We start from the raw sequence: 27,739 nt of genomic DNA, 5'->3' as shown, positions 1-27,739 counted from the left end.
CCACATGCCATAGCTGTTTGCACATAGTCCAGATGTGTGAGGGATGCTTTCCGGGTGGCATTGTAGGAGCCCTGAAATGGATGTTAAACATGTCATGACAGCGGCTTCCTAAAAACCGGACAAACTCGTATTCATCCTTTCCAGTCTGGCAGACAGGGGAAATAACTTTTTCTCTTCTCCTCTCTCTGTTTCTGATGTCTTCATCTCCTCCTCCTCCCGTCTTGCTCTGCAACAGCAATGTTTTGCTGCTCTGTAAATATTTTCTTTGCTCCCTCCTTCATCCATTTATCCACTAACACCACCCTCCCTCCATCTTTTCTCCCTCCTTTTTTCTCTCAGAGAAAAAGGATCAAGCAGACTCCTCCCCCTCCTCCTCCCTCCCTGTCACCCACTCCATCTCCCTCTGCCTCTCTCTTTTTCATGCTGCTCTCCCTTCCTCTCTGTCTGTCAGTGTCATTCTAAACTGGAGATGTGGAGTGTCTTTCTGTCTCTCTGCCTTTTCTTCCAGCCCAATTCAGCTGAGGAAGGTAAGAGATTAACTTTTTCTTCAGATTTGTGCATGCTGAAGCCCATGATCCTCTCATCATGAGCTTGTAATCAGCATTAATCTTCTACGGTTAGGATGACATCTATGAATAAACAAGACTTTTTCAGTGTGTGAAACTATGCCACGTGGGAGCTATGTGCCTCACCTGAACAATTATCAGAATTTTACCTTCTTGTGTCTTTTCACTACTGTCTGTGAATATGCATGTGCAGATACTTTAAAGTGGCAGCAGATCAGACAGGACTTTCTTGGCATGGAGGTGCCAGGTGTCCTGGTGCAGCGTCGGGTCCCATCAAGCTCTGACAACAAAAGGATATGGAAATAAGGCGGGGGAATAAGTGAATAATATACGTTGCATAATCCATTTTTCTTTGCCTTTGGGCGCATGAAGCCACCACCGTTCTCCAAGCCCACGCCTAACCCCCCCCATGTCACTCATGATCTCTCAGATGTGACTACCCAAGACCCCTACCCCCCACCTCCAAGACTGGTCTTTCACCAACGGGTATTTTTCAACGACTCCTACTGCTGTGCTAAATGGGAGCATTAGGAGTCTTAAAAAGCGCAGAAGTGAGTGAAAATGATGGACACTTAAGCGAGACTTCATCCGTAAAGTGGTCTGTCAGAGCAGAGTGGGGTGATTCAAGAAAGCTGTGATCATCTCATGACTCAAACTGTCTTAATGTTGCACAAAAGTGTGTGCATGCACGAGTCTGCATGCACATAGTAATTATAAACTATCTCTACATCTCCTCTCCAACACTGAAGAGTGTGTTGGCAGTCAGCAGGCAATTTATTTTCCAAAGGTTATGGCTGTATGTTGGAAAGAGCTGCACCTGTTCGCACTCATATCCCTGTGGCTTTACGGAGCAGTCTGAGTCAGTTTAACAGCCTATTGCAGTGGGAACCTATATGTCTGACTCGGCTCCAGATTTGAGCCTTGTTTGTAACAGATGGCTTGGACTTAGTTGAGACAGAACAACAGCGAGGCTGTGCAGAATTACTGGTCTACTGACTCTCTTATGTCGTATCAAATGGGGGCTCCACATAATACAGTATTAACCCAGTAGCATGGATGTCCTTATAATTCCACAGAAACTGAACCATCTAGTGATATCATGAGGATGAGCAGCCGTCGCTTTGATTGGAGTCTGTGGATTTGTGTTGATTGGACTGTTGTTCTTTCTACTATGTGAAAAAGAAAAATTGTTCATATTTAACATCAATTCTACAAACTCTAACTACAAACTGTATTCAAAGGGGTGATTAGCAAATTATTGCATACCTGTACAGTAGGCTAAAGTTGAATTATGTCTTAAAGGTGTTATGTTTTCTATGAACCCAAATATGCTCTGTTTTAAATAGATTGCAAACATGAGGAAAGTCACCCAAAGAATATTCTGGAGGAGCAAGAGATTCATGTTTTAGGTGGACAATGCTGTTGACAAGGCAATTTATGTCATGATCGGTACACGAATGTGACCCAATTATGCAGAACACCACGAGGCAGGAAACAGTTGAAAAGTTCACAGAGTTTATTGAATACAATTTTCTGAGATAATGTGTTCAGGTTCTGGTCCTGGGAAAAACGGGTTCACCGGAGTCTGTGAGGAAGACAGTTTAGTTAGTTGGGTTCTTAGAGGACTGTCCTTAGATAGTTTCTGGTTTGTACCTTGAGGGTCCTTGAATAGCACTTGGAGAGGAAGGTTGTTGGAACTGGAGAGAGTCTGGTTAGCAGAGTCCGTTAGCTGCTTCAGCGTCTTGCTTCTAGGAAGGTAGCAGACCTTGACTTTGGGTTTCCAGCTCTTGGTCCAGAGCTGCATGTGAATCCAGAGGTAATCTTCAGGTTTGGCTCAGAGGGCAGGCTCGGCAGGTTAAGCTCTTCCTGAGCTTCGCAAGGGAAGATCAGGTTTTCCTGGAAAGACAGAGACAAGATTAGGATCCAGTCAGGACTCAGAGCAAACTAAGTTCTCAGAGGTTCTAGGTTTAGGTTCTAACCAACTGGCTCAACACTGCGGCGTTGAGGCAAGGTCTGAAGGCAGCTTAAGTAGTGGATCCTCTTGATGATGGTAATGAGCAGCAGCTGTGCAGGAGGCTCTGCTCAGGAGGATCCACGGCGGACTCTGCTGGAGAAAGGAGGTACTTCTCCAGCTTCCAACAGTACCCCCCCCTCAACGACCGCCCCTTGGCGGTCCGGAGGAAGTAGATGGACAGGAACGCTCGTACTCCTCGATCAAGGAAGGATCGAGGATGTATGAGCCAGGAACCCACTGACGGTCTTCAGGTCCGTAGCCCTCCCAGTCGATGAGGTACTGCCAGCCGCGACCTCGCCGACGGGAGTCCACAATGCGACGGACGGTAAACGCAGGGTGGCCATTGACTTCCAGGGTGGGTGGTGGGGAGTCGGATGGCGGGCACAAGGGACTAGAAAACACGGGCTTAACCTGAGAGACATGGAAGGTGGGGTGGATGCGTAGACTCGGAGGTAGCTGGAGGCGGACTGCAGAGGGACTGATGACCTGGGAAACCTTGAATGGACCGATGAATCTGGGAGAAAGTTTCCGAGACATCCCCTTGAGGGGGATGTCTCGGGTAGATAGCCAAACCTCTTGTCCGATGGCGTACTCGGGGGCGGGACGTCTTTTGGAGTCAGCGAAGCGTTTATTGGTCTCGGATGATCTTTTGAGGGTGGTGATGGTTTCCTTCCAAATTCTCTGACAACGACGAATGTGTTGGTTGATGGTCTTGACCGCTATTTCTTTCTCGTCTGCAGGGAAAAGTGGAGGTTGGAAACCATGACTGACCTGAAATGGTGACTGGCCGGTGGAAGCTGACTTTTGTGAATTATGGGCGTATTCGATCCACGGAAGGTATTGGCTCCAGTCGGTGGGGTTGTTGGAGGTTAGGCAGCGGAGGGTGGATTCAAGGTGCTGATTCATGCGCTCGGTCTGACCGTTGGATTGTGGATGATAACCTGAAGTTAAAGCAGACTTACAGCCCAGAGCTGAGCAGAAGGCTTTCCAAACTTGAGAGATAAATTGAGGACCACGGTCTGATAGGATTTCCTGGGGAATGCCATGTAATCTGAAGACGTGTTTCACGAGAAGCTGAGCAGTCTGGAACGCCGAGGGGAGCTTCCTGAGAGGGACTAAATGACAGGACTTGGAAAAACGGTCAACGATGGTGAGTATTGTGGACATACCTCGAGAGACGGGGAGACCAGTGACGAAATCTATGGCAATGTGGGACCATGGACGTGAAGGGATCGGAAGAGGTTGTAGCAGACCAGAGGGTGGCTGATGCGAGGCCTTGTTCCTAGCACAAATGGGGCAGGCCAGCACATATTCCTTTACGTCCCTGTGGAGAGTGGGCCACCAGAAGCGTCTGGTGATGAGAGCTATGGTTCTACTGACTCCAGGGTGGGCCGAGAATTTGGCAGTGTGCATCCATTGAATGAGCCTGGACCTGACGGAAGACGGAACATAAGTTCTGTTAGCCGGACCGTTACCTGGGTCGGGTTCCGTGGCCAGGGCGGAGTTAATGAGATCGGATATCTCCCAGTTCACGACTCCCACAGTACAAGAGGCCGGGAGGACTGGCTCTGGTGTCTCGGGTTGATCGACGGAGTATAGGCGCGAGAGGGAGTCTGGTTTCACATTCTTTGATCCGGGTCTGTAGGAGATAACGAGATTAAATCTGGAGAAGAAAATGGACCACCTGGATTGACGAGGGTTGGCCTGTTTGGCAGACTGGATGCTAGCAAGGTTCTTGTGATCAGTCCAGACTAGAACCGGGTGCTCAGCTCCCTCTAGCCAGTGTCTCCACTCCTCCAACGCCAATTTGATGGCTAATAGTTCTCGATCTCCAACGCCGTAGTTCTGTTCTGCTGATGACAGTCTGCGAGAGAAAAAAGCACATGGATGAATCTTTTGATCTGAGTCGAGTCTCTGGGAAAGGACGGCTCCAACGGCAGAATCCGAAGCATCGACCTCCAGGATGAACTGTTTAGAAGGGTCAGGCTGAATTAACACCGGTGCTCTGGAAAACAAAGATTTCAGTTTGTCAAAAGCAGACTGAGCTTCGGGAGTCCATTGAAAATTCCTCTTAACCGAAGTTAAAGAGGTCAGAGGTTGAGCCGTCTGGCTATAATTTCTAATGAAACGACGGTAAAAATTGGCGAACCCCAAAAACCTTTGAAGCTGTTTTCGAGTTTCAGGAATCGGCCAGTCCAATACCGCCTTTATCTTGTCCTCAGCAGGCTTAACCTGCCCGCCCTCGAGCACAAACCCCAAAAAGGTCACTGATGGTTGGTGGAACTCACATTTTTCTGCCTTGACGAATAACTTGTTCTCCAGTAGCCTCTGTAACACCAGGCGGACATGTTTCTTGTGTTCAGTTAAGTTCCGTGAATAAATGAGTATGTCGTCTATATAGACAAAGACAAACACATTTAAAAAGTCTCTGAGAACATCATTCACTAGTGCTTGAAAGCAGGCGGGGGCGTTTGTTAAACCAAAAGGCATCACCAGGTACTCGAACTGACCTAATGGTGTCTTGAAAGCAGTCTTCCATTCATCTCCTTCTCTGATTCTGAGGAGATGATATGCGTTTCTCAGATCCAGTTTGGTGAAGACTGTTGCCCCCTGAACAGGTTCAAAAGCTGAGGCTAGGAGAGGTAAAGGGTACTTATTCTTTATAGTGATTTGGTTCAACCCTCTGTAGTCAATGCATGGTCTTAATGAACCATCCTTCTTGTCAACAAAAAAGAAACCAGCACCCAAAGGAGAAGAGGACGGGCGAATAATTCCAGCAGCTAAAGACTCGTTAATATACCTCTCCATTGTCTCTCGTTCTGGTTTGGAGATGTTATATAAACGGCTGCTGGGTAACGGTGCTCCAGGTAACAACTCAATTGCACAGTCATATGGTCTATGTGGTGGAAGGGACGTAGCACTGACCTTACTGAAGACCGGGGCCAAGTCATGGTACTCAAAGGGAACTGAAGATAGGTCAGGAAAGTCCATCTCTCCCCCCCCTCTAGGAGGCCCCACCACGGGGGCTGCCGACCGAAGACAAGTCTCATGACATGACGAAGACCATGCTTCCACGTGACGTTCAGTCCAATTAATGCGTGGATTGTGTTTCTCCAGCCATTCGAATCCGAGCACCAACGGGGAACATGCAGAAGGAATGACAAAAAATGTGATAGTTTCACGATGGTTACCTGAGAGGAGGAGCTCGAGTGGTTGAGTTTGATGAGTAACTTGGTGGAGATTTTTCCCATCAATGGCTGAGACACGGAGAGGTTGAGAAAGGGGAACAGTTTCAATCATCAACTGTTGAACAAGGTTAGAGTCTATGAGGTTCCGTTCACAGCCTGAGTCAATAAAGGCAGAAAAGGAGAGGTTCTGATTATCACAAAACAAAGTGGCAGGAAGCATCAATCGAGGAGATTTCTTAGAGTTGGTTTGGCCCGCCAGACTCCTCAGATCCTCTGGCGGGCCCTGCCTTTTAATTTAGCCGGGCAGGAAGCAATGAAATGTCCACTTTCACCACAATAGATGCAAAGTCTGCTCAAAAAACGTCTTTGTCTCTCCTCAGGAGTAAGCCGAGTGTGTCCCACCTGCATAGGTTCGACCTCCATACCACCTGAATGTGAAGCCTGAACAGGCAGAGGGAGGGACTGGGCCTTTGGTCGCTCTGTGGGAGGAGAAGAAACAGTCACGATATTTGAGGCAGATGTAGGGGCGTGAGACCCAGAGTTTCTTATCTTGGAGCTGTTTCTGGCTCTAATTCTGTTGTCCAATCTAATTGTTAGTTTGATTAGATCCTCAAGGGAGGCTGGCTCGTCGAGAGTTGCCAGTTCGTCTTTAATATTCTCATTTAAGGCCATGAAATAAGCTCCCTTCAGAGCACTTTGATTCCATCCGGAAGCTGCTGCCTTAACCCGGAAGTTGATCGAAAAATCAGCCACCGATGAATTTCCCTGCTTAATACTGAAAAGAGCACGAGAGTCAATTGTTTGATCAGTTTCTTGATTAAAAACCTGGGAGAACTCAGAAATGAAATCAGAGTATCGGCAGTTGAGACTTTCATCTGAGGGAAATCTGGCCTGGGCCCACTCCAAAGCTCTTCCTGTTAGTTGAGAGAGAATAAAGGTTACTTTCTTAAAGTCCGTCGAAAAACTGTTGGGAGAGTTCTGGAACAATAATCTGCACTGAAATGAAAATCCTCTGCATTCCTTCATATTACCCGAGAATTTTTCAGGAAGGCTTAGGCGGAACTCTGATGACGTCACTTCTGGTGACCTCTGAGGGGGAATTGGACCCGGAAGTGGTTGCGCTGCCGGAACGGCATTAGCGCTTCCAAAATAGCCGGTGAAAGACTGTAAAGTCTGGTTATGGTGTTCAACAAAAGCATTCAACTCACGGAGAGTTTTGGCTTGACCATGGACTTGAGCTTCTAGTACTTCAAGCCTCCTCCGGAGGTGCTCTGCTGGGTCCTGTGTTTGGCCGCAGTGTTCTGTCATGATCGGTACACGAATGTGACCCAATTATGCAGAACACCACGAGGCAGGAAACAGTTGAAAAGTTCACAGAGTTTATTGAATACAATTTTCTGAGATAATGTGTTCAGGTTCTGGTCCTGGGAAAAACGGGTTCACCGGAGTCTGTGAGGAAGACAGTTTAGTTAGTTGGGTTCTTAGAGGACTGTCCTTAGATAGTTTCTGGTTTGTACCTTGAGGGTCCTTGAATAGCACTTGGAGAGGAAGGTTGTTGGAACTGGAGAGAGTCTGGTTAGCAGAGTCCGTTAGCTGCTTCAGCGTCTTGCTTCTAGGAAGGTAGCAGACCTTGACTTTGGGTTTCCAGCTCTTGGTCCAGAGCTGCATGTGAATCCAGAGGTAATCTTCAGGTTTGGCTCAGAGGGCAGGCTCGGCAGGTTAAGCTCTTCCTGAGCTTCGCAAGGGAAGATCAGGTTTTCCTGGAAAGACAGAGACAAGATTAGGATCCAGTCAGGACTCAGAGCAAACTAAGTTCTCAGAGGTTCTAGGTTTAGGTTCTAACCAACTGGCTCAACACTGCGGCGTTGAGGCAAGGTCTGAAGGCAGCTTAAGTAGTGGATCCTCTTGATGATGGTAATGAGCAGCAGCTGTGCAGGAGGCTCTGCTCAGGAGGATCCACGGCGGACTCTGCTGGAGAAAGGAGGTACTTCTCCAGCTTCCAACAATTTACAGTTATGCACTTCTTATACAATTTGTTTTTTTTTTTTTTTATGAGAGAAAGGCAAATAAATAGATAGGCCATTGTTAAAAAAATAAGTCACAAGCTAATTTCTGTAGAAGATACAGCAACCACGTGTATATATATATATATATATATATATATATATATATATATATATATATATATATATATATATATATATATATATATATATATATATATATATATATATATATATATATATATATATATATATATATATATATATATATATATATATATATATACATACATATATATTATTGTATTTAAATGTTAATCTTATTAATTATAATAAATATCTAGAAAAAAAGATCTAAATTAACATTTAGACTAAATGAAAGGGAGCAGAAAGAAAGGTAATCTTATGTTGTCTGGCCCTAAAACAATACATTTATAAACAACTTAAATTACAAAAGGGATCAACAACAATACTTTGCATCAGCCTAAACAAAAGCCGCCACAATGAAACAAGGTAGAAGCAGCAGAGATGGGAAACCTGTCAGCTGGGAGATGGATGGAGCTAAATGTAAAGCAGTAAGAAGAAACAAACAAACACATAATGTTAGAAACAATAATGTTAGAAGTTAGAAACTGTAAAAAACCTGAGATTCAACGTCCGGGTGGACAACCAACCTAAACATACAACCAGAGGTCCATTCAATTCAACTTAGCTTACCGTAGGTTATTTTGCACAAAGACAGAATGGTAAAAATTCTCTGCCTCTAGATGTGCAAAGCTTGTAAATATAAACTTCAAAAAGACCTGCAGCGGGAGCTGCAGTTAAAGGTGGTTCTAAAATATCCACTCAGATGTCTGAATACAAATGCAGGTCATATTTAGAAAATTGTTATGAGTAAAAGTTGTTATACCCCCAATTGTTTTGTTTCTACTTACGGTACAGTGAAGTTTATGCTGATTAAATGGGAAAATGACCAAAACATTTGAAGGCTGCTGCAAGGCATAAATGTGCTTTTTGCTTTGGATTCTTGCCCCTGCAGTTATAAGAGCTTTCTGTCCTCTCCTTTGCGTGCATAAAACTAGAATAGGTGTGACTTTGGATTTTTCACCCTCACAAGTGTTGATTCACTGCTGATGGGAAGCCACAGAGCTGGGCTTTGAAATGTGAGGTGTGTGAGAGACTGTACGCTCACTCTGGATTAACACGATAAATTAAAAGGAAGAAGCCGGCGCAGGAAACACACCTGATGCCCTCCAGTGTTTCCCATCATGGGTGAGCAGAGACACGGTGATGCTCACTGACATGTGCCTGGGCAATTACTGAAAGTTATGTTGTGCTTTTAAAAGATAATAACATTTGATTCTTAATAAAGATAATTGCAGGCAAAATAGTGAAAATTCTAACATTTTTTTAAACTTTTATATAATTAAAGTAAAAAATATCCTTCCTATTCCTATCTTCAAGGAGTTTAAGAATGATTAAAAAGAAATTAATCAGAATACAAAATACACACAATAAAAAAAACAAAAAAACAATTATGTCTTGAAAAGCTGAATGAGAAACTAGAAACTGATGTTGTTGTTAAGCAGGATTGACATAAAACTAAGAAGGGTTCAATCTCACCTTTGAAGGACAGGCATAAATCTTATCTGTTAGATTTCCAAATACTTTAGAAAACAAGTTGTTAATAGTTTGCAGGCTAAAAAGGAGTTTCAGAGCCGTGGAAAACGGTCTTGAACCCTCTTTTTCAGCAGGGTCAACCTATAAATGTCATTCTAAGGAAAAGCATTAGGAAAGAACTGAGCAACAATGGCTCAAAGAATAAATCTGTGTTCTGTGAAAGAGGTTTCATTGCATCAGGCCCACGCAGCCTGCTGCTGTTCATGCAACGATGGGTCCTGAGCTACACAAGTGAACTCTAAGGGAAAGTGCCAGGACATCTGCTCACAAACTGTATCAACGTACTAAGTGGGTCAAGCGGCAAGACAACTGCCCAAAGCTAGAGAGTCATTTTACCAGAGACCCCCTAAAGATGGATAAGGTCAAATTTTAGGAAGAAAAAAGTCAAAAGCTTGGCTCTGATTCAATGTTGGGAAAAGGCCTACAGTTCTTTTCAGAAAACCCATCAGCATCACAGAACTGATGCTAAAACGACCAGAGGAAAATTCTGCAATCATTTTAGTTTGGACTCAGAGTGAACACTAAACAACAGGGAGGACTTTTGTAATCAAAAAGGAGACGTTTGATTCCAACTTTTACTTTTTATTTGCGCTTTCAGTTTACAAAGGTGTGTTAATTTGTCACATTTAGCTCTTAATTGTTTATTATTTTATTCCAAAAGTTTTACTACCGTTATGTACATTTTTAATATATGTATTTTTATAATTAATTACTGTTTTCTACTTTTCATCATTTACTTACTTATACGTTAATCACTTTATTTTTCTCTTATGCTAAATAATTAATAATTCCTAATATTTTTTTACTCAGTGTTACATTTCCACACTTTATTTATGTCTTACAAATAATTGCATTTTTCCATGATTAATGTATTATTATGCATTTAACTTATAATTTAAAATTTTAATTTCACTTATTTATCTTTTTATGTTTTTGTTCATTTATTTGTGCAAAACCCTGTTTTAAATTGGTATTTCTTAATTTAAATGTTTCTTTTTTAAATAAATTTTTTCATTTACTTTTTTTTACTAGTTTATAGTTCCTTAATTGTTTCTTTGAAATTAGATTTAGTTTTCCATTTATCAATAACCTAAAATTACATTATTGATTAAAAAAAAAGCCAGCCTCTTTCTTATTAAAATTCTATTCAAAAATATTTTCTGAATCTCACATGGAGATTAAATGTTGTAACTACTATTATAGTAGTTAAACACCCTAAAGATAAAACAAGTGGCTTCAATACAAACATGACAGGACAGTAATTTGAAGGTGTTAGGAATTAGCCTGAGAACAGAAGTAAGGTGCTTCCTAACAATAAACTTGTCTGCATGTTGACAATTCCCACTTTAGGGTCACCTGGGCCACCTATCCAGCTGTCAGCTGCTTCCAGCTCTAACCGGGTATTAATTGGACAGATTTCCCTCTCCATCCTGGGTGCCATAAGCTGCTCTTCAAGTGCACAATAATTTAGGAGAGTGTGATGAGAAAACAAACGCCACGCTTTTCGCAGACCTAATTCTGTTGGGAATAAGAGATAAAAACAAAGCAGCATCTTTATCTACCTGTGGCCTTATTTTCATATGCATTGTTGACGTATTTTCTGTTGCGAGCACTAAAATAACATACGGTCATATTTCCTTCAAATGAATCACCTAACTGCCATTTTGCAGGTGGGGATTCTGAAGCCTCCAGGCAGCCTGTGAGACAGGCCGCTCTCTTAGGGGTTAGTTAGATAACTCTTTCATGAGGATGGAAGTTGAAGTGTGATGAGAAGAGAAAGATGAACACAAGGTTTCGACTTGCACTGAGCAGGAATGTTGTTTTAAGTTTTGGATTTCACATTGAGAGAGCTGCTGCAGCGACACACCTTCCAGACTGAGAAAAGAGTTAGAGATTATAGAAAACTGATCTTCTCTCAGAATTGCATTCCTTCAGTGCCCGACGCAAAGAAGGAGGAAACAGTGATGAAAATAGAATCTGTCTTTGAAAGTAATTCAACAAGACTTTTTAAGGGAAGCTCTTAGTCATTAGACAACTTTTTTATTTTCCTTTGGAGTTATGATTTTAACCTCCTTGCAATGATTATTGAAGCATGAGTAATTTACAGTGGGCTAAATCAAGCAAAAAAGTTTACTAATCTGGTCCCACCAAAAGCTTCAACAGTGATGAGTACAGCATATTCTTCTATATCTATCCTAATTGTACTGTTTTAAGGCGTTATTAGGACAATGGTTTAAATTTATCATTTAATTAAATATGAAAATTTCTAATTGGGTAAAGCAAATTTTCTTTAATTCTTTTTTTTAACCCACATATACAAATTACAGCCTACCCACTTCCATGCTTTGCATTTAGCTTGAGTGACAAACATGCCTGCCAACACAAGCAAAGCTCACAGAAGAAAATGTCAACTGTTTGCCAAAACCAAAGAATATTACCGTTGGCTGTAGTCTTCTCTACTCATTACATGCAGATGATTGCAGACAAATCTGTCTAGACTTTAGTAACAAAGCCTCATTTTTTAAAAGTCTACAGGTTATCATCGGTTTGAAATAAATACCATGAGACATTTGCCTAAAGCTAATTACTGTGGATGTTCCTGTTTCTGGGCGTTATCAAGAGGCTGAAGAATGACGTGGAAGAATTCTGTGCTAGAGTGGCTTTGTGTTCTCAGATATTGAGTTTAGTGAAATACACACAGAAAAGAAAAATACAAACAGGATTTTTATTCAGTTTATGATTTAGCATAATGCTCATTTTTTTAGATCAGAGATCAGAGGTGATCGCTGTAGAACGATACACAGACACTGGCAGAGCTTTTGAATATTTAAATAATGAGTGTGATATGATCTAACTGATTTTTATTTAAAATGATATTGTGTTCAAAACTGGTAAATTGATACATTTATTTTTACCAGCATCATAATGTCAAAATATAAAGTGAATATCTTTATTGACGGGTAATTACTGTGATACATACAGCCACATTCATTAAATTTAAATATTATTATATAAGTAACTCAGTTAAATAAGTGAAACACATTTAGATCTGTTATAAAAAACTGATATTTCAATCCTGTTTCTGATAATCATGATACCTTAGAATTAAACATTACATCATACCAATAAAATGTTGAATGTAGACATGCAAGCCTAATGAAAACTATATTATGAACCTGTTTGTGTGTTTTTTTTTTAGAGCTTATTAGAAAGCCTCATTGGAAAACATACTTTAATTAGTTATATATGTCTGTAGAGTTTGTCAGTCTTGAGTAGCTAGCCTGCAGTTGGCTGTTTGACAGACATTGTCACTCAGTCCGCAACTGGTCCTTGTGTGTCATGGGTGGGGCTCTTTGGCTTCTGATACTGTGATTTTTGAGACCTGAAACATTTCCTTTCCCACAAATTGCATTTTTCCACAGGTAAAAGTGTAGAAACCTATTGTTAGCCAATTGACTGAACATTTGCAGGGAGGGGTCAGCCCTCCCTACACCCAAATTAAACTTCGGCTATTGCAGCACATTCTCTGGTGTCCCATTAAAAGGATGACATTTTAACAGCTTTAAAACCATAAATATTTATTCAAACTTTTCTTTAACTTGCTACCTATTTACTGTTGAAATGTATTGTTGGATTTTAATCTGTGCCCCTGTTTGACCTGTGGGTAACATATCTGGAACGATGAAAAAAACTTTTCATATTATCTGTCAAACCTGATATAGTTCTTCTACGGTTTAGCACAATTGAGGATATATTTTGGACTTGGTCATCTCTAAAGGTCTAAATATTTCTAATGTTTACGTAACTGTTTACTTTCAAACCGTTTTTCCTACTGATCTAATTACCAAAAGAGATTTTATAAGAAAGTGCGTTATCATAAATAGTACAATTAATAACTTTCCAGGTTTATCCTTCTGCTTCCACTTTACCCCCAGTGGATGAACTGTTTGATAAAGTCCATTCTAAAGTTGCAGACATCATTGTTTCAGTTGCTCCTGTTAAAGTGAATGTTCTCTCTGGGAAGATGAAATCTCCATGCAGAAATGCTCAAGCCATAAGAAAATGAAAAAGGGAGTATCGAAAAGCTGGACGAAGGTGGCAAAAGAATGGCGAAAGAAGATATGTATAATTTACAACTAAGATGATTCCTTAAAAAACAGCAATTATCAAACCATTGTTGAAAAATAGAATCTTGGACAAATTGGTCCTACAAAACTGTAGGCCCATCTCAAACCTACCCTTCATCAATAAGATTATTGAAAAAGTTGTGTTTTAAGAGTTAGATGCCTTCTGACAATGAGCAGCTCTTTGATGTTTTCTAGTCAGGGTTCCATGCCAACCACAGTACAGAGACGGCCCTGATTAAGATGTTCAATTACATCCGTATAAACCCAGACTCTGGAAGAACCACAGTGCTGGTATTACTGGACTTCAGTGCAGCGTTTGCTACTGTTGATCACTTGATTTAATAAGAGTGTCTAGAAAACTGGGTCTGCCTTTCTGGTACAGCACTGGAATTATTAAATAAGACTTGAAAGATATTATAACCCCATTAACACTAACCTCTGAAAACCGATCCGTGCCGAACTTGGATCAGTTAACCGCGCAGAGCTTGGTTCCTTACGACCATTTACACACCACGCTAGCACGGTTCCTCGCCTCCTAGTGAAGATCTACGGTACTTCTGCTCTCTAGTAGGAAAACAAGCACACCACATGGCGCTGCCATGTGGAGTCAGGCAAAGAAGGCAGCATTTGGTGAATTCACTTGACAGAGTAGACTTTTGGGAAGTGGATACGACAAACGATAGTCTAAACAGGGCTTACAGATGCAGGAAACAACAACATAAGTTAAGATAATCACACTGCTAAGCAGAAACATCACTGGAAATTGTGTGGCATGGTAGGAAAGCTAGTAGTTTTATGAATGTCTGAAGTTTCATGATTATGGAGGTTGACTGTAAGGAGATAACATGGTCTGCTCATGCGCTCTTTGTTATCTGAGAACCGAGCCAGAACTAAACAGTGCTGAGCCCTACTGATGAAGCTTGGTTCGAATGTGTCTGGCGTGTGTGTCTAGAACCAAACATGAGGAAGCTGCATTTAGTTCCTATGCTCAACAGATCTGGAACAAACTTCCAGAAGACTGTAAAAGTGATAAAAACCTGAGTTCTTTTAAGTCAAAATTAAGTCAAAATTTTAACAATGTTAAAATCCCATTTTTTTAATGCCTTTGAATTTGAAGTTAAACTGTTAACTGAGGTATCATAAGTTTAAGGTTAAAACTGTTTTATTTGTTTTACCACCTGCTTTTTGTCATTTTTTATCTTCATTTGCTTTTTCTCTGCTTTTATTTTCTTATATTTTATTGTCTAATTCATATAAAGCACTTTAAATTGTTAGTATTCTGAATTGTGCTATACAAATAAACCTTGGCCTGCCTTGACCACTAGTTATTCCTCACAAACAATTTAAACACAGGAAACTATCTGAGATTCAGAGGTGGTATAAAATGCAGAGTAGTGCTGCAAAAGGCCTTTTTGTCAGTAGCAAGAAAGCAGCGCTGACTCAACACATGGGAGTTCCAAGTTTCCATTGACTCCAAACAGATGAAAATAATATAAAGCTTATCTGATAGATAAATTATGTTTCTGTGTTTGTAATGCCCACCCAGTCCATATAAAAATCAACCACAGCTCCTAGAACTGTAAGAAACCTGGTTCTCACAGCTTCTTCTCAAGACATTTTAATGAATTTGCTTAATGAGATGTCCAATTGTTTGATTGATCGAAATCAAGTTGAGTTGAATAATGCAGAAGAGTGTGCTGTGGTGGGCTGTATGCTGCAGTCTATAGGCCTCAAGACTGCAGACACAGAAAACCAAAATCTATAGACATAACCAAAGCAGATCAAACACAACTAATCATTACAAAAATCAACTATCCATTCAAAGTACGCTACATTGTTTTTAACAAGAATAGTGTCAAATTCAAATAGATGTTAATTTCCTGACTTTACTGTAGATGAAAACGACAAGGGGAAAGTGTTCTGACAACATTCCCACTTAGGGTTTAAAGATCCAGTCAGACCACTTAAGCCCCAGTTTAGTTTGTTTTGCTTTTAAAACTCCTTTCACAAGAAGATGAAGGTATGATTTACTCTTACAAAGCAAAAAAATAACAAACATGCAGAGAACAATGCATTGGTTTCTTCAGAAACCATCAGTTCTTTGACGGATCTTGCTAGAGACATAACTATATACTAACAAAAAAAAAAATGATTTTAACTTTTTGATAGAATAAAATTGGTGGTTTTGATTGATTGATTATTTTTTAATTGCTTTAAAGAAAACTTTGCTAACACAAATGTATTGTTTAGTCTTCAGGGAGAACATCATCCAGAGAACAGGAACAATCTGAACAACTTCCAAAGCAGCTACAGTATTGCATCAAAAGCGCTGCAGATATTGGCAACAGTAAAAGTTAGTTTCATGACTAGAGTAATGCAGCAGGACAATGATGAAAAGCAATCTACCAAATCCACATTAAAAAAAACAAAATTGACTTCTTGAGGGGTCTAGTTAACGCTGTAATAGACTATCCACTGATAAAAAAAAAATCAAATGGTTGATAAGAATTGGTCTGAAAAGAAGAGAAATTGGAAAAAAAATTATGGAGATAAAATTATTTTTTGTTGTTTCTGTAAATGCTTAATCTGAAATCAAATCTCAGGGTAAATCATTTAGGAAAAAGTTTGCTATTGAAAGCTTTTTTCATCTTTAACTTTTTTTTCAATTTGTATTATCTTTGTCTGATATCAGGATTTGTTGGATGATATTAAAGTTGTCTATATGATATTTCACTAAACCTCCTGAGTTGCTGAGAACATTTTAAAATTCTTTAGGCTTTTACTACTTTTTTTTATGTTTTTTTCCATCCAGTGCCTGCCTATATATAGAGAAATTATGGTATTTTTTTTATGTGCGGCAACTTTGAATAATTATGTCATTAATAAAAATGACATAAAGTAACTTAATAATTCAACGTATCAAAGTTCTTCTTTAAAAAATCAGTGTGTCTCTGAGAAATTTTTGTTCTATTTCTCTTCGTTTGGCTTGGTGTGAAATCCAACGAGAAGAACACACACACTGAATAAGGTGATTTCCAAAAACTAGTTAAAAAAAAAATTCCAGACAGGTAATGAACATCTTGTAATCAAGCAGTCAGTTTTTGTGAGAAGTCCTCCCCTTTGCTGCCTGTTGCTACCTGCTCAAAGTTTCTTTGGGGATTTCACTCTGTCATCTTCCTTGGCTTAAACACTGTATTTTTGCAGCTGCACTTTCATTCAGCTTAAACCACCACTGAGTTTTTTGATAACTCCCTTTGACATGTGCATGCTTATTTCTGGATTCACGTTAATCCCCCGCCCTTCTTCTCCTCCTTCTCCCTCTTTGTCCTGGCGTATCACTCTCACTGTGGTTGTTTGTAATGAAGGTTTAGCGCAGGCCTTGTCCTTCGCTGACTGTCTGTGGGTGGGAGCATCTGGAGCATATAAAGAATTGGTGGGAACGGGTGCATTGGAGGACAAAAGACAAAACACAAGATGAACACTCAAAAAGTATTCACTGACACTGCAGGAAACATGTAGCGGACATTTGTCCACAAAATAATTCATGGTTTGTTAGACTTGTTAGACCATGTGTTTTATCCTGAGTTTATGTAAAGACACATAATCTTAAAAATGGGGAAACCTTTGCTCTAAAAACCCTTAGATAAAATCATAAGTATTCAACAACCTTATTGTAAGTTGAAGAGTTTAAGTCTTTAATGTTTTATTGCCATATTCAGTGCATGGTGAGAAAATAGAGCGCCCTTTGAAGCATTACTTTTTTCCCTTCATGTTAAAAGTAGAGCCTTAGATTAAAAAGTAATCATGGATAAGCAATGCCAGTCATGAAGATGACAGGAGTTCTGAAAATCTGACTGTCATGGGAAGAAGAGGAGCAGAAGTGGTCCCAAGGTGATAAGTTATGTAAATCTATATTAAAGAAGGTGACAGATTTTTTCAAAATACTAATAATCAAATCTTGCTAAAGTTTCTTTACATGTAAAAAACTTAGAATTTACTCTTTAAGAGTATAAAAATTTTAAAATGGCTCATTGATGTCCAAACACAAATCCATTTAAAAATCAACAAAACGTTTTGAAAAAAAGTGATATATTTTCCATTGAACGTGAGAGAGGATGGCTTATTTTCAAAGAGCAACTGGCAAGAGATGACACTGGTAAAGCTGGTCAGCACCATATTTCCATCTGTACCTGAAGAAAAATGGGCATAGCATTAACTTAACAGCACAAAACAGAACTACATACATTACATGTTAGCTGCATTAGTTCATTGAGTATGCATCAGTTTCACTTCAAAGTAAAGATTTCAGTTAGATACAATGAAGTTGTGGCAGGTAACTGAGAAAAAAAAGAAAAAAGATGTGCACAGTGTATTTCTGTTCGTTTTTTTGACGTTGATACTGAGGCATTATTTAAACTCCTATCTCTCATAAATCTGTGAAATACAAGTAGCTAAGTCCTTTACTGAACAGTGGGCAGAGCTGTGGAAAAGTGTACTGTAAAGTATCCTACATCTGCTGTCAAGGGGTGTAACATGGGCGACAGAACAACACTTAGCGCCGAAGAGGGTGTCGGTGCATGCATGGGTGCACTGAGAGGGAGAAGTGTTGGGCATGGCGATGTGAATGGCGAGAGCAGAGGGGGGGTCATTCAACAGAAGAGCACACTCCAGAGGCAGAGGGGACAGCCAGAAAGTAATGCAGGTCACCTCTGCAACAAGAGAAAAGAGCATTTTACACCCACGGCATGCACAGTAGGAGAGGAGAAACAAATTCATATGCACAAGCACAATCATATCACCTAATCCTTTCATAACCAAGCTTTTTTCTACTCTATTGTATCCCACTTTCTTTTGCTTTGGTTATCAGGGCACTTTCCCAACAAATCCAGCATCAATAATGGAGCAGAGCGTTATCTCCCTCCTTTATGTTCAGAGATGCCTTACCCTGCTGTCACTTTTCAGATTAATAATACACAGAAAGCGGAAAGCAGACAAGAAAGTTGGGAGGTGGGGGGAGGGACAGGGTGGAGGTGGAAAACTTTTTCAACAAGAGAGAGAGTGGAGCGAGACGCAGGCCTGTATGCATTAACTTAGCACTCAGGTGGAGACTGCAGACTCAGCGGTTCCTCAAACTGTTGGGGACAAACTTTGAGTGTTTCGTCCCTCATAGACGTCTCACAGAGATGCTGCGGCGCAAACAGAGTTAAATAAAGGGGCTTTTATAGCCACATGAAAGCTGAACGCACGCTCTCTCTCCTCGCAAACCCCAAGCAGCAGTAATTTCCACAAGTATTTTCTGAAAATGTGTTCAGCTTCAGCGCTACATGTCATGGTGAATTATTCAACACGTTTAAGTCACACAATGAGACATGCATGCTTGGGTGATTAAACCCTCCTCCATGTAATCCTGGTGTACAGGTCTGTAACAGAAAAAGAGCAAAAATGACGTGAGGTCCTGGGTCCCCACAACAAGCGACTGAATAGCAGGCACATAAATATTAATGCCAAAATTGTTTGCTCTGTGTTATTTATGCATGACTGTGCCTGAGGAGGATAGCTAAATGAATCCACAACGACACATCCACGCTACTTATGAAGGGGTGTGTGTGCGTGTGTGTATTTGTCTGTGCATCTTTTATCTGATGTGAAAAGGATGATACTTAATAAGGTCACAGTGCAGAATCTGTGAGTCTATGTGGTTCAAACATGGCTTGTTTTGCAACTTAAAAAAAACATATCCCCTTTAATTAACCCACTTCATCTCATTGGCCAAGGACAGCTGCGGTGCACAAACATTACCAATCATATAATTACGGATATTAAAAGGCAATACATAGCAATAGAATAATAAAAACAAAGACTAAGTAGCAGAAGAATTCCACGCATTAAAATTTTATTGAACCAATATAATTTTAATATCAGCTTAAACAACTGCCTCATTTAGACACTGATTAAAAGGTGCCTTAAACATTTAAAACAAACATTTTAATTACTATTTTTTATTCTTTTGATTGTAAACTGAGGAGTTTTTTGTTTGTTTTTTATGCCATGTATAACCTTAGGTATGGGTTACAAAATTAGCTTATTAAAAAGCAGATAATGCCCTCTTGAATATTTCCTAAAAAAAATAAAAATAAAAAAAAACAGACCGTCCATCCAAAAGACCTTGATGAGTAAGGGCTCCAATACCAGTAGTAAAAAATAAAAGGCTCAGTGATATACAGAGTCCAATATATGCAACCAGTAAGAAGATTCATGCATGTAAACCAGTGATCTCAAAATCCAGTCCTACAGGGCCAGCTTGTCCTGGAACTTTCAGATGTGTCTCTGCTTTAATTATCACACCTGATTCCAATATAACCTAATCAGTAGAGCTCTGCCTCGCTTTAATGTTGCTAATGAAATAGTTTAGCCTTTTGATCCAGGTGTGTAGGGCAAGAAAGCCATCTAAAAGTTGCAGGACACCACCCAGAGGATTTGAGTTTGAGACCACTGATCTAAACCATGTCATTATTGTTTAAGATGAGCAGAAAAGAGGAGGCGACGAGAAGCTTCTAAGCCTTGAAAGATAAACAAGATATAATTCTACAATAAAAACTCAATGACAGCTTTGGAAATGAGCGCCAACTTTTGAATGAGAGGAACAAAGGACATAGATTTGTGAGTAATACAACCATAATATTTAGACATAGCCTTGAGCTGAGAGTCCTGAAAAGCGGCTGCAAAAATGTACTTTAGACATTTGCTGTTGACATTTTTTAGTATTAAAAATAATCATAAACTAGAAAAAGCTGTTTCGGAGAAACAGCAAGTGGGAATGCTTTTGCTGAATGAAAAAAGCTGAAATTAACTGCATAACATATGAAAATGTGATAGGAAGTCATCAGAAACTTCAAACTGCAGAAAACAATAGAATAATCTGAAGATTTTGTAGGGTAGAATCATTTGGCAGTAAAATGGCAGAAACAAACTCATCTTAAAAGCTGCGCAGCCAAACCATACATGATATCAAAAATGTCTAGACTGTGGGTGCTACAAGGGTCTTAATATAATGTCTCCCAAGTTTCTAGAAAAATATATAAAGACATTTTGAAGGGGGGCCACCTACTGCCCAGAAACATGTCAGGCGTGTTATGAATTAGCAGCAAACAGAAAAGCTTAATTCCTGTCCAGAAAGAGAGCAGAATGAAGCCAAAGTTCACAGCATAGGCTGAAAAGTATTAAATTAGCTGAATCAGAAAAGAAATTACAAAGAAAAACTTGAATCTTATCTGTTTGAAGAAAAAGTGAGTAGCTTAAGGATGGGAAGTAAAATGTTGAGGAAGATGGTATTGAATAAGTATCAATATTTTGAAATCATATGTGGAAATGTCAAGACTTGGTAAAACAATTTGTAATTATTTAAAATGTGTCAGTTGATCAGCATAAAGAAAACAGTGTCATCCTTAGAGGATTGAAAATCTAAAAAACTATGTGCAAGACCGACCATGACAAGCAGAGGAAGGACAGAGAGAGAAGCTTATGGAAAGAGAACTAATTCCACTTAAGGAGCTGAATTTATCAAAAAAACTAACCTGCATGTTATGAGCCGCTGTGTTGATGAAAGCACCGTTGGCAGGCTTAGGCTGCATGTTACGAGGTTAGCAGATGCTTTATTACAGTGTAAATCTTTGAACCTGATTAAGAAATATGCACTGAGGTGTGTGGTCAACAGGCCTTGTTAGTGTAATCTGAAGAAATTGGTTGAGTTTGGGTCATAGCTACGAGCCATAAAGCACAATAAATTAGTGTGTGTAAGGAAGAGGCTTTTATTTTGTAGAGTCCCTTTAGTCGTATTTCGAAAGTCTATCATGGAAGTGTGTCAAGGGAAGTGTCATGCCCAGCAGTGATATCCATTTCTAAATATGAAATCACTGGTTTTCCATGGTATTGGGTGAATAGATGATGTATTAGAGCGTAAATGGGAGACTTTTATTGTGAAATTCGCTCTAGGGTATGTTTTGAAAAGGTCCCTAGAGTCTAATAGAAACAAGCTGGTAGAGTTTGGGTCATAATGCTGAGCCATTTGCATCAATTAATACGCGAGTATAATATAGAGGCTTTTATTTTGTAGGATCACTGGAGTCTTATTTTGAAAGTCTAGCAGTAGTGTGTTGAGAAAAGGGTCAGACCCAGCAGTGATACTTGATGACTTTCCAATCATTAAATCACTCTTTCCCCTTTTATTAGGACAGTAGATGAAGTGGCAATGAGATGCTTTTATTTTGAAATTTGCCGTGGGGTGCGTTTTGAAAAACCCCTAGAGTCTCATTTTTAAAAAAGTGGTTGAGTTTGGGTCATAATGTTGAGCCATATGCTGGGAAAAAAATATGAGTTTAATGTAGGGGCTTTTATTTTGAAGGGTCCCCGGAGTCTTATTTTGAAAGTCTATCAGGGTTGCGTGTGAAGGGAAGGGTCATGGCCAGTAGTCATATTGTATCCACTTCCTAATGTTAAATCAGTGTTGTCTCCCTTCATTAGATTAAAATGTGCTGTTTAAGGTGGTGGAGGTAAAATCCCTTTGAAGCACGGTTACCTTGACAACGCTTAACGAGCCTGTCAGTGACAGAGAGAAACACGCTTCACTTTCGTTTCTTTGTTCTCAGGCTTTTTTGAATGGGATTATCAGCTCCGAACAAACGAGTGCTGAAGACAAACCGTAAATGTTATCTAAATAATTCTTTCAGTCTAAGCGAGAGCTATCCTTAGTCTCCGATTGGGGTAACTTTCATGGATGTAGCTCATTCACAGCCTTAATGGGAAGGAGAAATATAAAGGTTTGAGAAATCCTGCTGGTCTCATTAAATAACATGCAGCCCAATGGTAGAGCAGAACTCTCAAAAGCAAAACTTTCCCTCCGAACAAACGAGCGGTGAGCCAAAACCGTATTAGGTATTCAAAAAATTCTTTCACCGTGAGCGTCAGCCCTCTTTGGAGTACAACTGGTGTAACTCGCATATTTCTATAATATTTCGTCTAGGCGTGGTGACGATGTAAAAAAGTGTATAATTGTCAAAATCTTGATTTTGGGGTTCGGACAGATTTGTTACCCCCGAACAAACCTTTTTCCTAGCTAAACGATAAACGATATCGACACACTTCCTTCAATGTGAGTGCTAGGAAGGTCTGAGGAACAACTTCCACAAGGCTCATGTTGCTACGTCGCACGGTTCCCGAATGGGAGCGATACGAAAAAGTCTGTTTTTTTGAATTTTCAGTTCGGATTTTCAGAGAGCTCTCATTGGATTTCTATTGGAGAAGTGTGGACTTCTTCGTGGTCTGGGCTAAACTGTCGGAAAACCGTAAATGCCACACAAATGAAGGTTACATTTCCTGAATCCTGACAAAAATCCCTACGTTTTGATGTAAAATTTATCTAGATAGAGTAAAAAATGAGCGAGTGAGTTGAAGCTGTTCGGCATGAGTGAAATTTTTGAAAACGCTAGAGTGTGCCACTCAGCTGAACATTCCATCCATAGACTTCCATTATAAATTTGAAAATCTGTAAAAATTCTTTAAAAGTTTGAAGCTTCACTGAAGCAAAACTGTAAAAGTTAGCTGAAAGCCGAGTTAAACAGTAATAGCAGAAAGATACGGAAACATTTTAAAAGTTGAATGGTGTTTCTAGCTGAAAGTATGCAGAAGTAGTTAAAGGTCAAAGATGATGAAGGTTTAGCTGAATTTTGCTGAAATCTAAGAATTCTACATGCATTTCAATGGGACAAAAAAAAATACGCAGAAAAAGCTGAATATCGCGAAAACTACAAAAAATATCTTTACCAAAAGACATAGCAGAATTCTCCTGAACAAGCTGAACGTTTTGATACCAAAATTGTTGAAATCAGTTGAAAACTGCGGGACTAGTTAGAGTCAGAAAAATTACAAGTGAAAAACAATAAGTGGGAATGCATAAGCATTCCCACTTGAATATCATCTGTTGGCGTTAAAGACTGTTTAAATCACACAGACTGGACTGAAGCACACTAAAACAGAGAGCCTGGAACTTATGCACAGTTTCTTGCATAATGATCTTAAACTATAAGACAAAAACTGTATTTATGTTTTCACAAATGTTCCACAAACAAAAAATCTAAAATGCATTTCAGATTTATTTTATGCTCTATTTAACTTAAAACAATAAATAGTTTTTCAAATTTCTGCCTAAAAATATGAACAGTCTGGAAAGCTGTTACCATCATCAGTAACGCCTGACATCCCCACCATGGACTGTTCTTCCTGCTGCCCTCTGAGGCTTTGCAGCATTTGCTGCAAGATCAGCAGGTTCTGCAACAGCTTTTCCCCTGCTGCCATCAGACTGTTGAACTGCTGAAACTTGTTAAAGGTAAGCTCTGTGTCTACACCTTGAAGCTTTCCCTCTTCGGTTAATTTTCCTGAAAATAGATCACTTTGGACAAACTCTTTGAGCAACACTTCATTACTTATATGTATTCAATAACCATGAGACACTTGACAGCAGATTTTGATATAAATTGTAATCTTACTCAGTTTAGAAAAGTTGCTTAGGGTTACAGAAGGCAGCTGCTTACCAACCAGGCTCAGTTCTGGGGAAGTGGCCCTGATAGGCAGGCAGATAAACATTTTATACTTCTGTATGCCACATCAACACATCGTTACATCATACACGTTTGCAGATGAGGAGACATCCATGACTCCAGCCTTATCAAAATATTCCACTTTGTTCTTAGCTAAAGGAAACCGCTCTCATTCCATTCCCAAATCTTTGCCATGTACAGAATGAAGATTATAACTGTATATAGCCGGACCGAGGAACTGGCCTAATTAGATAAACTACTGGGAAAAGATTACTTCTGACACCAAAAGGCAGCTAATATTAAGGTGCAATAAACTCACAACTCATCAATGATAATTATTCTTACTAACACACTTTTGCGTCACACATCAGATTTGCATTACATGGCTGAGTTTTTTTCATATCCTTTTAAATGGAACACAACTCAATATTCTACTGCAATTAGCACCACATTTATTTATTTGCACTGCTCTGATTTTTTCCTTATTTATACCTTTTTGCACCATGACTTTCAACAGGTTTCACTTTTCTCCTATACTGTTTACATTCTGATCACTGCTGCACTTTATAAATGGAAATGTTCATTTCACTGCTGTAAGCAGCTCATTCACTGTTGAAAAGCTGTATGCACTGAAATTTTGTTTTGTATAAACTGACAATGACAAAGTTTGTCAAAGTAATTTTATTGTTTTTTCATGTTTTATGATGCCACTTTAGTACAGCATATAGGAGTGTTTTTCTAGCTGCACATCTACAGTCCATTTTATTTAGCAAAGTAGTTCTAACTTGGGCTGGATGATTTAATCCATACCATTGTAGTTCTGTCTATGTTTAGGTCTGTTGACCTACTAGAATGACAATCTCAGTCCAAATCTCAAATTTTTTGCAGACTCTATCATCTTTTTTTTCATGTTCCCCTTTTGTTCAGTTCCACCCATTTTAGCATTCATTTAATCCAGGTCCCCCTGTCCCTCTGAAGAAAAGCCTTCCTATAGCAACAATGCATCACAATATCTGTGTTTCAATTTTCTTCCACATTTAGTTTTTTTCTTGGAGCCCAAGAAGCTGTGATGGTCTTATCTGAACAGGTCCTATCTTATATGTTCCTCTTGTAAAAACAATTCTAACTTTTATGACCTACGGGTTTCTTTCCCAGATGGCAAGGCAAGGCAAGGCAAATGTATTTGTATAGCACAATTCAGTACAAAGACAATGCAAAGTGCTTTACATGATTAAAATATAGGAAAATAAAACAGAATCAAAGCAAGTAGGAAAAAAGTGCAGAAACAAAAAAGGACATTAAAAACAGTTGGACTAAAGAAAATAAAAAAGTTGAACTAATGATGTTTTAGTTGAACTTTTTAACTAGAACAGTCAAAGGCAATCCTAAACGAATGTGTTTTTAGTCTTGATTTAAAGGAACTCAGGCTTTCTGCACTTTTACAGTTTTATGGAAGTTTGTTCCAGATAAGTGGAGCATAGGAACTAAATGCTGCTTCTCCATGTTTAGTTCTGGTTCTAGGTATGCAGAGCAGGCTGGAGCCAGAAGACCTGAGTGGTCTGGAGGGTTGATACACTGATAGCAAGTCTGTGATGTATTTAGGTGCTAAGCCATTCAGAGATTTATAGACTAACAGAAGTATTTTAAAGTCTATTCTCTAAGATACAGGGAGCCAGTGTAAGCACTTTAGAACTGGGGTGATGTGCTCTACTTTCTTAGTCTTAGTGAGGACACGGGCAGCAGCGTTCTGGATCAGCTGCAGCTGTCTGATCCACTTTTTAGGCAGACCTGTGAAAATACCATTGCAGTAATCAATCCAACTAAAAATAAACGCATGGATTAGTTTTTCCAGATCATGCTGAGACATTAGTCCTTTAATCCTGGAAATGTTCTTCAGGTGATAGAAAGCCGACCTTGTAATTGTCTTTAAATGCTTTTGGAACTTCAAGTCTGAATCCAGCACTACACCTAGACTTCGGGCCTGATCAGTGGTTACTAGCTGAAGCGACTGAAGCTGTGTGCTAACTTTAGATCTCTCCTCTATTGGTCCAAAGATTATTTCTTCATTTATGTTTTTATTCAGTTGAAGAAAATAAAGGCACATCCAGGCATTGATTTCTTCTAAGCATTTCCTCAGTGCTTGAATTGGTTCATAATAACCTGGTGACATGGTGATGTAAAGCTGTGTGTCGTCTGCATAGTTATGGTAGCTGATGTTGTTGTTTTTTATTAACTGAGCAAGAGGAAGCATGTAGATGGTGAATAGGAGGGGACCCAGAATGGACCCTTGGGGAACCACATGTGATTTTTGTCATCTCTGATGTAAAGTTGCCTACTGATACCCAGTTTTCCATGCGCTCTAACAGGATGGAATGATCGACAGTGTCAAATGCTGCACAGAGGGAAAAATGGGAAAAAGATTACGGTACTTTCTTTTTCCCATTCTTCCCTAAAATACAGTTATGTTAGTGTACAACTTAAACTACACAGTGTACAATGTGTTTGTCCCTTTTAAAGATTAGTGGGGCTTGCATGTAACCACACATAACTTCTGTCCTCAAACAAGAAGATAAAGGATTTTTCTCTTGTAAAATCCTTGTTTACTGTAGCGCTTGCTTCTTCATCCCAACTCAACTATTTGGTTTGGTGAAACAATCTGTGCTGCACAAACCTAAAAGCCGTCACAGTTCATTTGTCCTCCTGCAGCTGATTCAGCTTGTATCACCTCAGAATCTGGCAGACATCCATGGAAAATCTGTGACTTTAATGAGATCGACATAAAGAAAAGCAAGTGGGTGAAATCAGACATACCCACTGAAAAAAAGGCTTGCAGGGGCGACTTGTGGCTTCTCCATCTGTGTGTCTAATCCTGAAGAATCAAAGTGGTTTATATAGGTGGAGAACAGTGATATGCTTCAGGAGCAACAAGAGATATCCTGTTCTTTGATTTATTAAGACAGGCAGCAGATTTCAGAGCACATCTCCAGCATTTCCGGGACACAAAAATCTCTATGTCTCGATCTCTGTGGGTCACTGTTGTTTTGACTGGTTGGCATACTTTTTAAATCCCAGCATGCATTCAGAAGGTAGCATTATCCTATCTTTGTTCAACTGACAGAGAGAGAAGAGAGCCTTTAAATTGCTAGTAAGCAATTTAGTGACACGAAATGGAAAATAAATGATAAAAATGAAAAGAGTTATTTATTTGAAAAGAGAGAACGATGGCTGCTCTCTCCCACAGTGCCTCGTTGGTTATTATGTGTCTGGAGCCCTTTAGGTGATTAGTGCCCTCTCTGTTTTTTCCTCCATTACCTCCATATGCACAGGCTTGCAGAACTGAAGTCTGATGCGTTCACCACCTCTATGTCGAAACAAACTTTGGCGTGCATTCAGTCCCCAGTGAAGGCTGTGCCAAACTGAATGAAGAGCAACCACCACAGCTTCAGAATACTAATGGAAAATTCAAGGGCTTTGGTTCTGTGTGGGAAGCTGCCATGTGTCAGCATGCGGCGCTCAACATTAAAGTCACTCTTTGAGAATGAGCTAGTCAGTGAGTGTATGTGAGAGAG

General features: G+C 39.7%; 1 protein-coding gene across 1 annotated transcript in view; it reads left to right on the top strand.

The window, feature by feature from the left end:
* Positions 1–405: 405 nt before the first annotated feature.
* Positions 406–27,739, top strand: part of ephb6 (eph receptor B6) — a 100,621-nt gene continuing 73,287 nt past the window's right edge. The window contains exon 1 of the mRNA XM_038284425.1: positions 406–527. Within this exon, the coding sequence (XP_038140353.1) occupies positions 470–527 (58 nt within the window). The 5' untranslated portion in view covers positions 406–469. The remainder of the gene's footprint in view (positions 528–27,739) is intronic.

This window comes from Cyprinodon tularosa, unplaced genomic scaffold, assembly GCF_016077235.1.
Source record: "Cyprinodon tularosa strain WSP-4 unplaced genomic scaffold, ASM1607723v1 ctg2, whole genome shotgun sequence".
Lineage (NCBI taxonomy): Eukaryota > Metazoa > Chordata > Actinopteri > Cyprinodontiformes > Cyprinodontidae > Cyprinodon > Cyprinodon tularosa.
This window is presented reverse-complemented; position numbering and strand designations above follow the sequence as displayed.